Source organism: Acomys russatus, chromosome 20 (genome assembly GCF_903995435.1).
Source record: "Acomys russatus chromosome 20, mAcoRus1.1, whole genome shotgun sequence".
Classification (NCBI taxonomy): Eukaryota; Metazoa; Chordata; class Mammalia; order Rodentia; family Muridae; genus Acomys; species Acomys russatus.
The window spans coordinates 57,454,435-57,468,032 of NC_067156.1; the positions used below are offsets into that span (position 1 = coordinate 57,454,435).

Below are 13,598 nucleotides of genomic sequence, written 5' to 3' on the forward strand. Positions count from 1 at the left end.
GTTATGTGTGTGCTTCTCAGAGTATGGTAACACAAAAAAGCCACATTTTTCTGGTGAGCAAAAAAAGAAAAATTTCTAGAGTATTATTTATGCTTTTGAGATTTGAACTCCTTGGAGAATTTTGTGGTCATTGGTTGCATTATTTCATGTCCTTGAATGAATAGTTACCATAGTAACACTACTACTAATAACACCAGTAAAACCAGAATGAGAGCAATTGTGAAAAAAAATGGCCATAAAGTAGTATTAGGTCTGTTTTTTATGTAGCATAAAATATTAGTGTCTGAACCAGTCAATTTTGTTCTTTTAAAAAATCTGATCTATTGATCAAACAATATAGATCAGCAATTAATGCTGATAGGTGAATGGTAGATAATTTGCACTGGTGTTTTTTACTCATATATTATTCTCGCAATGATCATCTCCTTAGCGACACCATCCCTCCCACCAACTATTTATATCATTTTACTGATATTTTAAAATAATTATAATAGTAGAAATAATTGAAAAATGAGATATATAAGAATTTTCAGTTATGAGGACAAATAAATGTGATAGTGAAATCAAAACAAATCAGCAAGCCGTAGAATCTTTATAGAAGAATTGAGACAACCAAAGAGGCAGAAATTATGTTCCAATCCCGAGTCCTTTATGGCTGAAGAACTGTACTTTTCATTTAGGCTACTGACCATTGACGAACGGTTTTACAAACAATAAAAGTTTTGAAAAATAATATGTTTATCGTGTTTTTGCATATCAAAAATGCTTACTGTCTTTTTTTTGGTGTAGACTAAGATGTTTAGTAAATGATGCATTTGGTTTTAAGATCATTTGATCATTGACAGATATTTTTATTTAAGAGATTTAAAAAAAATATTTTTACTGATTTATTGTGTTCTGTTTGTGTGCATGTCTTTGTGCAAGGATGCGCTGGTGCCCACAGAAGGCAGAGCATCAGGTCCCCTTGCGCTGTAGTTACAAGCTTCTGTGAGTCACACAATTTGCATTGCTGTGAACTAAACTGGAGTCCTTTGCAACAGCAGCACAAACTTTTCACTGCTCATCTGTCTCACCAGCCCCTATGGTTTATCCTTGAAGGGACCAAAAGTTGTTGACATTTACTTATAAGACAATTGGTACAAAAATATCATCCTTGTGGGGAACTGGAGGTCAACATCAGCAACACGAGCTACTCAAGAAGCTGAGCCTGGAGAACCTCAAATTCAAGCCCAATCTGGCCTATGCAATGAGATCAAAACCATCCTGGGTAGCTTAATGAGACCTTGTTTCAAAATAAAGAAGTAAAGAGAGGAGTGAGGGTATATAGCTCAGTGGTAGTGTGCTTGTCTAGCATGCAGAAAGCCCTGCATTAAATCCTCACTGGGTCTGGTTTGGCGTCTCTCCCTCCCTCCCTCCCTCCCTCCCTCCTTTCCTCCCTCCCTCCCTCCCTCCCTCCCTCCCTCCCTCCCTCTTTCTCTCTCTCTGTCTCTGCCTCTCTCTGTCTCTCTGTCTCTCTCTCTTTCTATCTGTGTGTGTGTGTGTGTGTGTGTGTGTATCATATGAACTTAACTTAAAATCAGCTAAAAAATATTATTTACTGCTGTCTTGTTTATTATTTTACCACAGAATATTGGTTTTCAGAGACAGAAGAATTTTTGCACATGCATACAGACACGTGTATATGTGCGCACATACACACAAAGACACACACAGAGTTTTCAGCATTCACTACACTGCTGTATTTATGTACAACATCTCAAAGAGCAATACCATCTTTTCAGTTTCAATAAATCTCCACTCTGTGGCTAAATATGACAAGAATTCTCTTCTGACACAGCTTTCTGGAAATAGAATTTATATCTGACACTGGTGCATAGCGAGTTTTCAAGTAGAAATGTCCTCACCAAATACACAGCTCTGTGAACTAGCACTGTGGCATTTGGAAACTTTTACAGCAATCTTTAAAATGTTATCACTAAGTGCAACCTACAGGAACTCTAATGTAAAGACTTTAATTTAATGCTATAGGTTTTAGGAACTAAATCCTCTTGGTGTATTTCTCAAATTGATACATGACATAACTGAGAGATATGTTTAAGGAGGAGACAGGAAATATAACAGTAAGAATGCTATGTTTGAGTGAAAGCATCAATGAAACTATTTGTCATGCTCCCTCTTTTTATGATAACGTTTCTGCAATGACCTATATACAATCTGGAAGATGGGAACATCTAGGGTCCTTGTTCCTATAATAAATATTAAAACACACTTCAGATGTTCAGATAGTGAAGGATAAGAAAGTATCTCAGATGACACCTGCCTGCATACACTCCCACATGCCTGTTTGGTAGCTATCCTGAACATGGTGGCAAAAAAGATCAAATATTTGAGTTCAACTATCTGGGTTCAGTACTTAGGTTTGCTGCTAGTGAGTCTTTCAGGCCTCACCTAAGCTGGTAACCAGAACTCCTGCTCTGTGGAACCTTCCTTCAGGTTCCACATGTGTTATGTCATGTGTGTCTGGTGACCAGGAGAATTGTGGCAGAAGAGGTGCTCGCCATGTTCAAGTCTAGGCTAACAGGACTTCCGTCTCTCTTCCATTCTTGCACACTCATCATTTTTTCTTGGTCATCACAGGTAGCACTGTCTGTGGAAGGCATGCACCTTGTCTTTAGGTAATGCTGGCCAAAGTATGTGAAAAATGGTGAGGTAGCAGTGTAACACTGGGACTGTTAGTGTCTGTGAGGAAGTCATAAGACGGTTGGTGACTCTGAGCCAGAACCAGTAAATTAAATTTTCTTCCTTCTGGACACTCAGAAACAATAGATAAAATAAGGGAATATTATTTTATATGGGTAAATTTGTCTTAATTGATTATATATGATAATATAGCAACATTAGCAAATCATTTAAGATATGCTAGATTTCTCATTTGTACAATTGTGAGTGTATCAGTGCCAACAGTCCAGTGCAATTGTAATGGTACAGAGGTTATCCACAGAGAAGTGTAATGTTGTGTGGTTAGGATTTAGAGAACTAAATATTGGTCATAATAACCAATTTTCAGGCCGTCAGTATGTCCGTCACAGACTTGATTTAATATAAATCAAGTGTTTTAAAAAACATCTTGCTTTTCTGGGTGTGGTGGTGCATACCTTTAATCGCAGCACTCGGGAGGCAGAGGCAGGTGGATCCCTGTGAGTTGAGGCCAGCCTGGTCTACCAAGTGAGTCCAGGACAGCCAGGGCTACACAGAGAAACCCTGTCATAAAAAACAAAACAAAACAACAACAACATCTTGCTTCACAGTTTAAAATGGACACATTCTATTTGTGTAGATGTCCATTCAATTCCTGTTTGAACCTTTAGGGCTTATGACTATGTAAGATTTTCAGATCAGAAGGAAAAGCTGTTTCCCCACTGGAAGAGAATGAAAGGCTGGATTCATATTGTGGGGTTTCATTTCTGAGCTAAGGGAAGACTGTTGTCCTAGTTGTGATGGACCCAGTCCAGCGTGCTGGAGACACTCTTTACAGGATAAGGCATGCTGTCGAGCCACTGGTTACTGCTATCATATCACATGGTGACATATATTAACATCCCAGGGTCTGCACAATTAGAATGTAATCTAAGGCCGCCACCATCTCATACAAACATTATGCTTTTCTTTTAGGAATTTCAACCGAGGCTGTTTTAGATGAGGTATGGTTATAAAATCCACAGATGTCTCTAACAGTTTTTAATATATGGATATACAGAAAATGGGGATTAATATCCAGAGATATAACAACTGTAAAAATTGCAGATATAATAATAAAGTCTCCACAGTTGTTTTAGATATCCCAGAAGCTGGGTTATTTATCCTGCTGCCGATTATTGGGTAGAACCAGGTCGCTAGTGATGCTGTGGATAGAGCCAGTAGAACTCTATTTTGGAAAGTCTTAAACTTTCTTGTAGTATATTTTACTTTTCAGTACTTTCTTCAATTCACTGTTAGTAAAGTCTGAAGCCAAGTGATGATGTGACTGGAAAGTAGAGTCTCTTGGTGAACATTCTAGAAAGCAAAGATTCACTAAGTAGCCTCTAAGCCTCCGTAAAACAAAACTGTAGGACTTCCTTTGTCTGATTGTCTTTTTTTTTTTTTAAACTATACCCTACATGATTTCTGAGCAATCATTTTTATATTAAAGGTCATTTTGTACTGTGTTTTTTTCAAATTTCTTATATGGAAAGTGGTAACATAAAAAAATTGAATATTTTTGTCCAATAAGTTGCCTTATATGAAAACAAGTAAGAGTTTTATTACAATAGTCATTTTACAGGCCATCTGCTCCAAATCACAGTCTTCTGAGACCCTAGTCCTTCTACTCCAAGAGTTTGGAGAAGAAGAAGATGAGTTGGAAATGGCCCTACATACGGTCATATCTAATTGTCCATACAGTTCTAGAGTTGTAAAGAAACAGTCTCCCATCGGGCAAAGGAAGTTGCTGACCTCTTCTCCCATACTTGAGCCCCAGTCTATATCAAAGTTACTGATGCAACTTTCAGAAGTCCTGCCCCTAAGCCTCACATCATTCTGGACAGCTCTAAAGGTTAATTCCAGCTCAGCTGAGACCTCCAGTAAACAGTATCATAATTTCTCCCCTACCACAGTGTTACAGCACCCTCTCTCACTAGTTTGACTCCAGAAAGTCGTCATAGATGAACATTTTGTCATCCCGTCTCTAAATTAATGGTCTGATCATTCGAAAAGCAATCATATGACACCTCTTCATCCTGTAAAATTTTGGGAAAGGCTACCTAATCATTCTAATTTCATGCTGTAACTACTCTTAATCAAGCAAAAACGGCATTTAAAATACTATTTTAGTTGCTGTAAAAATTGTCACCTTTTGCCTACAAATTATGTGCAGAAACACAGTAGTAGGGATTTAGCCCTTGGGGGCTAATCTGTAACAATGTTACCTAGTATTTTCAACCAACAAGTGTAATATCTGAAGAGTAAGTAGATTTTGCTCACCCATGAAATTAAATAAAATTCTAACTTTTTATAACCTCAAGCACAACATCAGATTAAATTATGTTTTATCTAATTAGTAATACTTTCTTGCCACCAAGGTACAGCGGTTTTAATGTTGAGTCTTCCTCTGAAGATTAAACATTTGGGTTCATATTACAAGTCTTTTTGGGGGAGGCTACAGAGGAACCTTTAGGAGGTGGACTCATTCTGGGGGGGTAAAAGTTCATAGTCCTGTTCACTTCAAGTTTCCTTTCAGCTTCCTGTTCCTGCAGCCTTCTGCCATGCCTGGCCTGCCCTTATGGACTCTCTCTCTCTAGACCAGTAAGCACAATCTCATCTTTCTTCTATAGATCACTTTTGGTAATGGTGTTTTATAATAACAATTTATAACTAATAAACATGGTAAGAAGTGGGAAGGAAAAGAATGGAAAGTACAGAAAAATTAGATTTAGATAGATGTTTTAAATTGATAATGAGCTATAATAGATGAGACATGATAAATATTGATTTACATTCAGAATTTTAGACTCACCAAGATAGGAAAAAAAAGATTTTCTAAGTAAAACATCAACCATCTTGATATATATTTAGGACTCAGAATACTGCTAGAGTTTTCATTTATGAAAAATTTGATAACAGAGTTTAAACCTGAATAAATGCAAGTAAATGCAGATGGCCCATCAGTAAATGTATGTAATGTACTGAATGAATTCACAACTCTGCTAGAGGTCCAACTTACAAATTTTATCATTATAACATTACCTGATGTCTTTGTCACTCACAATAGATAGAAATAGAATATTTTATTTATCAGATGCTTTTGAATTTATTCTGAAACTGACAATAGTCATATATTGATGTAATTTTCATTTGTTGTGTATAATTTCATCAATGCAGAATTTACAAGCAATGAGTAATGATTCAATCTGACAGTATTAAAAAGAATATCCTGTTGTGTCATTATTTCTCACTGCAGTATAAGCTCCATATGGGAATGCTGTGCCATGCTAATAATAATGATTCATGATTTTCTAAGTGATAAGTCTAGCACTTTGTCATCTAGAGCAAGAAAGAGAACATCAGCCAAAGCCTTTGCATCATCCCTTATAGTCACTCATAAACTCCTTCCGACATCGACTGCCTTTAGGAGGTCTAAGACCATAGATCACTTACTTGCCTTTAAATTTTACAAAAAATGAACTATACAGATCTTTTAGGTTTCTCTTTATGTCCTCAAAAACATTATGCCCTTGAAATACTCCATATGGTCTTATCACTTTATTTATTTTATGGGTATGTGTTGTTGTGTGATAGTAATATATTGTAGTATATTTGTTCATGTAACCAAGATGTGCTATAGCTGAATATGCCTTTTGATAAGCATATTATGTACATATCAAAAATCATATTATTTGTATTTACCTACAAAAGGTGAATGGACCCCCAAATGGAATAATTTGACCAGGATATTCTAATAAAAATTTAAACTATTTAGTACATAGTAACAAGGGACATGAAGTATTAGAAAATTAAAATAATAATAGCAAAGTCAGTTGTTAGTTAGGAGGGAGTCCTATTGGTGTAGACTAAAATACTACAAATAACACAAGGTTAGTTATATTAGGCTAAAAGAAATTCAAACATCTAGGTAAGAACATGAAATAGAGAAAATTGGATAAATGAGCAAAGGATTGATATCAGAGTTAATTCCCATGCTCATGAATCTGGTATGACACTTTCAGGAACTATTTAAAGCAAAGAAAAACAACTTTAAAAGAGGTTGATAGTACCAAAGATGAAAGCTATCCTTATCCATGAAGAAGCACTGCACCCTAGAGATTCGGAGCATTTATAGTCATGTCCTGGAGAAAGGCCCTCAAGCAGTCCAGGACTATTTCCCCCCTGTGTAGTCAGCACAGGCTCAACCCAGGGTAATACCATGAGGACTGAATGAAATCACATAGCAAGCTTTTACTATGTGAATGACAATCAAAAGTTCTCATTTCATTTGATTTGTCTTCTCTTTAAACCCAATTTTTAGTCTGAAATAATTTTAACTGACGTTAGCACACTGCAAAATTTGCCAGATAGTCTCTTTAGTACTGATTAAAAAAAAATCCCTCAAACACAAATCTCAGAAAATGGTGTATGTGTCATTTTTTTAATTCATATATATTTTCATCCATTTATTTGACAAATATTCAGTGAGTCCCGGCTTTCACAAGGTACCAAGCAAGCTATACCAAATGTGGACATGAAGATGAGTTAGACACATCACCTCCCTATCATGAAGTTGCTCACAACTGTTAAAGTAGAAAGACGTTTGACTTAAACCCTAGACATAGATGGTTGTACTTCCTGTAAAAAAATGTCACACAATGTTATAAATACTGCTATTCAAATATGAAAAACTGAGTCATCATTTCTAGTTGACATACCTTGAAAGGCATTTATCATACCCTCCATATCTGCTATGATGCTTGAAAGCACATAAAACTTTGCTGAGTGTAGCTCTCTGTTGCATTGTTTTAAAAGCACAGAGGAAAGAAATGCATGTGTATGGAGTGGCCATAAGTCTTGATTGGCAAAAGATGAAGGTCTGTTAGGAACCATCTTTCATCTGATACATGGATGAGTTTGCAGTATCATTGTTTGTTTTTTTTTGTTTGTTTGTTTGCTGGTTTACTATGAAGAAAAATCAGTGGTATATGAGAACTTTTCAGCTAGAGCAGTTACTTAGGGGTCTAATGGCCTCAAAAACATTCTGAAGCATAGTTATATTTTTAGAAGTAATGGGATCAAACAGGAATTCATTATTAATAAAATATCAATTATATCCTCAGAAAAAAGCTCTAACTACACTATTAATCCATGTAATGGAAAGTATATAAGAAGAAGGAGCTTGCTTTGTGAAATATTTCAGCTGGGAGAATAATAACTAGAACAGTGAAATCAGAATTCTGTCCTAATCCTAATTCTGACTCTAATTACTAGCTGTGTAAGCTAGTCACTTAATCTCTCTGATCCTTAGTTCTATTATGAGTTCATTAGGCATACTGGTAACCAGGAGGGCCAATCATTTTATATTCATCGTAAAGGCCATGCACATCTTTGAATATATATATACACACACACATTCATATATATGTATACACACACACACATATATTGGAATATGGGAGAAGGGTAGTGGGGGAAAAACACACAGAAAGAAGGAGAGAGAGAGAGAGAGAGAGAGAGAGAGAGAGAGAGAGAGAGAGAGAGAGAGAGAGAGAGAGTCAATCCATGCAAAGAGAACGCATGCTGTTAGGATGTACTTCACGCAGTACCTGAGATGGCATATGTTTCTGCCCAAAGCACAGAAAGGAGGTTTTATACTACAGCAGATTATAGAGTGACAAGTCCAGAGGTGAGGTCAGAGATAAGTGCAGAGACTTGCCTACACTAGGCTTTGTGGAACATTGTAACATTGTTGCTCTATATGTATTCAGGACTAAGATAATGTTTCATGGACATTAGAACACTGATGCGTAGGTAACTTACAGTGAGATAAACAGCTGAAGTAGAGAGGTAAATTTTAAGCATATTGAAATAGTCTATAAGTTAAATGATAGGAGCAGCTTAGTTTAATAAAGAAGTAGATAAAAGGTGAAGTCATACAAATAGAATGAAATCAGGAAGTGAATGTTAGTGTGGTGAAATATTGGACTTGCAATATGAGAAAATCAGGGTAAAGAAGTGAAAGGGCTGGAGCAACATCTAAGTGCTGAACAACATTAGTTTCACAATCTTGAGGACCAGCATTTGGAGAACAGCACCCACCTAACGGTCCTGGCATCCAACTAGCACCTGTAACTCCCGATTTTAGGCATCTGATTCCCCTCTCTGGCATATGTGCATGCACACATAGAGATTGATATACAAATAAATAAATAGACTTTCAAAAATCCAAAACAAAAATAAAAGCATAAAACTAATGTTTTTAATGAGAGTTAGTGATGGACAGTGATGACATTTCTGGAAATGAGAAAACAAAGCTGTTCCACAGTTCTGCAGACAGTGAAAGGAAAACTGTGTCACAGATTTGACCTCAGCTAAGGTACTTATTAGATATCTGGAGAAGTTGAGTGGACAGTTGATAAGGAAATTCAGGTGGATTCTGGTAAGAGATGAAGGCAGAGATCCAATTTAAGATCACCAGGATTTACATCACATCATGGCCATTGATGTTATCTCTATGGTCACTGCTCTAGATAGAGGCAGCTGCACCAAAGGAGGAGCCCTAGCTCCATCTGAGCTCAGAAGTCAGGAAGAACAGGAAGATGAGAAAAAACAGCCAGTGGGAAGGAGGAAGGAACTAGGATTCAAGATACTACAAATTAAAGGGGGATCCTCCTCCTCTCTTCCCCCTTCTCTGTCTCTGTCTCTGTCTCTGTCTCTGTCTCTGTCTCTGTATCTCTCTGTCTCTGTGTCTCTCTGTCTCTGTGTCTCTCTGTCTCTGTCTCTCTCTGTCTCTCTGTGTCTCTCTCTCTCTCTCTTTCTCTCTCTCTCTCTGTGTATGTGTGTGTGTGTGTGTCTTTTTTTCTGCCTGTCACTCTCTCTCCCTTCCACCATACACAGGAATTCAAGCCACAGTTAGTCAAAAGTTGACTATTGGATAAGACAGCATAAATACGTTGACAACTTTGGCCACTGTGGTGGTTTAGTTTTTTATTTTTTTAAATATAGTTTATTAATTTATTCATATTACATCTAAATTGTTATCCCATCCCTTGTATCCTCCCATTCCTCCCTCTCTCCCATTTTCCCCTTACTCCCTTCCCCTATGACTGTGACTGAGGGGGATCTTCTCCCCCTGTATATGCTCATAGGGTATCAAGTCTCTTCTTGGTAGCCTGCTATCCTTCCTCTGAGTGCCACCAGGCCTCCCCATCAAGGGGACGTGGTCAAATATGGGGCACCAGAGTTCGTGTGGAAGTCAGATCCAACTTTCCACTCAACTGTGAAGAATGTCCTGTCTATCGGGTAGATCTGGGTAGGGGTTCGAAATTTACTGCATGTATTGTCCTTGGCTGGTGCCATAGTTTGAGCAGGACCCCTGGGCCTAGATGTGGTGGTTTAAATGAGAAATAGCCTCTACAGGCTCAGGCACTTGAACCTTTTGGCCACAGTTGGTGGTTCTGTTTGTGAAGTTTGAGGTCTGGACTTGCTGGGGAAGCACATCACTAGGGATAGGTGTTGAGGGTTCATATATTCTTTCTGCTTCCATTTTGCTCTCTCTGCTTTGTGTGTATCGGTGGAAAAGTGATCTCTCAGCTTCCTTCTCTGCCCACCAGCTGCTATGCTTCCCTGGCTGTGGACTCTCACCCTGGAATGATAAGTCTGAATAAACTCTTTCTTCTATAAGTTGCTTCCTGTCATGGAGTTTGATCACACCAAAGGAAAAGTAACGCTAAGGGTACTATGGCTTCAGTAAAAAATGAGTATAAAAACAGAATCAAAGAAAGCATCAGAAAGAAGAAAATAAGCATACTTTTATATTTTCTTTGCAAGTGAGTGCTGGAGTTTTAGTTGGTGGAAAAAAGGATGGCAAATGATTGCTTTAAAATAAGGTTAGGACAGAATGTAAATATTTATATGCCTACTGCAAAGAGCAGTAAGGAGGAAAATTGATGTAGAAGCATGGGAAAGAGGTAAGCAGAGTAAAGTCAGACAAAGAGTTTGGGGTTAGCAACACAATCCTCAGATGGTAGCATAGCACACCAACTGGACTTGGTGTAACAGTGAGAGCACCATTTTATCAACAGTTTTCTTTCCTTGGTGATATAAGAACAAAGACAATTGCGATGATACCTATTATTTCCGTTTTTGGGTTTGGGTGTTGGTGATTGAAGTCAAGACTCTGTATGCCTGTTCAGCAAATACCCTGAAATGTACACCTAACATTAAGGAAATATTAGTGAAAACTGACGAGAAAGTATTGGACTCTGAAAACGCACACTAAATGTGACATTCATCTTATTGGATGAGATAACAAACAGTGGAAGAAGAAATGCACTAGCATTTACAGACGAGTGCCAACGTCAAACTAGTGGTCCAGCCCACCAAGCAGGCAGCTGCTCTCCTTTGTTCTTCTGACACACTCTGTAGCTGGGGGCTGGGATGTAAGCTGCTAGCGCTACTAATTTAACTATGGTTGAAAACTTGTTTCTTTTTAAAGTGAATTATGTTGGGAATGACGAGCAAAGCAGAGGAGGTAGAGAATGAAACAAAAGAAAAGGGAACAATGAGGGCATGTGGGAGATGGGGAGCAGAGGGACTGTGGGAGAGCTAACAAAGTGGCAGGAGGAATTGTTGGCACGGAGCAATAAAACAAGTGAGCAATAAGAAACTATTAATAAAGAGATAGAAAGAAGGATGATGGGAACTGACACTGTGCATTGCTTTAGTGTGGCACGGAATTGATGAATTGAGGTGGGAAGGAGGCAGGATCATTGCAGGTACCATAAAGAACTAACAGTTCAGGGAATCAGATGGATTATCTACACAAACAGTGTAATTAGCAAGATTGATCATGGAGGTAATTGGGAAGGAAGTGATCCCCAGATGCTAATTTCTTCAATGAAGGTAGGAGGGAGATGGAGACCTCCAACAAGGAGGGCTACTAAGTGACTGATAATATGTGATTTGATAGGGCTAGGTTGTGTAATCATGAAAACTGGACCCACTAAAGTAGAAAAAATTAAGCGGTGGTGATGATGATAGGAGCAGATCGATAATATCAGTGGATGTTTCAAATGTCCTTCTTAAAACAGAAATTCATATTATTACAAATAATTTCTTGAATTGTAGCCATCTGTTTGCTAACACTGATGATATAAAGATATAATTATATAGTAATGACCTTGGCTGATAATTATAAATGATATGGCTTGCAACCGTCTTCAGTTATTACTATTCATCTGTAAAAAGTCACATAAAAGATAGTTATTTCTGATGATTTGATATTTACAGAAACATGGCAACCCGAAAGCACTTAATTTTCCCCCCGTACATTTTGGCACTAAATTATACTGACCAGGATTGCTGGCCTGGGCCTCCATGGGAATCATGAGTTTGGCCCTGGTCGCCCGGCGTGCTGCAAGGGACCTCTCCAGAGTGGACATGGAGCTCCCTGCTTCCTCGGTGTCCTGACCTAAAAATAAACAAACCAATGATGATAAGAGCAATAGTAATAATCTCCAAAGAAATATACCTTCCTCTGAGTAAAAAAGTTCCCATATGTAAATGATTTGATTGTGTACTTAAAAGAATCTACAATACCAGAAAACCTCTTAGACTTGGCAAAAGCAGCATGGTCTAATAGCAACATAAAAATAAGAGAGAGAGCAAAGTTGGAGGCATCATCATGCCTGAGCTCAAAGTATACCTCAGAGCCACAGTAGCAAAAATTCTCTGGTATGTGGTTCTGGCAAAAAAAAAAAAAAAAAAAAAAAAAAAAAATATATATATATATATATATATATATATATATATATATATATATATATATATATATATATATATATATATGTATATATATGTGTGTGTGTGTATTAGAATGCAGGACCCATAAATAAACCCACACAGTTACAGCCACATTACTCACATCAAAAGTGCTGAGCACATGTGTTGTGGGAGTGGTGGTACATCCCAACACCATTAATTCTGGGAAATAATGGAAAAGGAAGTATCTTTCGTCTATAGAAAAATGTGGTATCTAAGAATTCAGTAAATGATGAAAAGGAGTACGGAGCTGACAACTATTTAAAGGTAAACATTTCCCAAATTCAGCAACAGACAAAAACATATCTATAATTAAGAAATTTATGAAAACTCCTAGTCAAGCCAGCAAAATCTATGGAAGACATATCGCTGCTACACTCCTGAAAACTAGAGACAGGAACACCATATTTGAGGGCAGTGAGAAGAAAGCAACCAAGTCTACGCATAGTGACGTGGAACACTGAATGAGAGTGGGATTCCCACCGGGAACCAAGGAGGCCAAAGCGATGTTACAGATTTCAGAAGCTGAAAGATATAAAGTAACAGAACTTTCAAGTCACAAATGAGCCAGTGATGTAGCAGTAACCCGTGGAGCCTCACTAGTAAACTGTGCCTTGGGAATAATGGTGAAGTCAGGTTATTTTCTAATAAAATAAAATGAAATAAATTTCTCTCTAGCACTTTAATCCTGATGAGATGGCAATTCATTTCTCATAAATCAATATAAATAATACAGGAATCTTCAAGAAATTTGAAGTGGAATAAACAATAGGAGATACATAAAATCAATTAAATACATTATTTCCTCCTATATATTATTTAAAATAATGTTTAATAAGTGTAAATAAAAAGCAAAGCAGTATCTACTATGCATCTTTATTCTCATAAATAAATGAATAAATAAATAAATAAATAAATAAATAAGGAAAAAGTAATTCTAGGTCCAGCTAAGAAAATGGTTACCTTGTTTTTAGATAAATCCTTCCATGTTGTTAGATATCTGTGACTTTATATTTGTGATTCTGAAGCTACAT

The 13,598-nt window shown here is 37.2% G+C and overlaps 1 protein-coding gene across 1 annotated transcript in view; it reads right to left on the bottom strand.

The window, feature by feature from the left end:
- Window positions 1–13,598, bottom strand: part of Dcc (DCC netrin 1 receptor) — a 1,118,465-nt gene that overhangs the window by 46,928 nt on the left and 1,057,939 nt on the right. Inside the window, exon 25 of the mRNA XM_051163583.1 lies at window positions 12,098–12,214. Coding sequence (XP_051019540.1) covers window positions 12,098–12,214 — 117 coding nt within the window. The remainder of the gene's footprint in view (window positions 1–12,097; window positions 12,215–13,598) is intronic.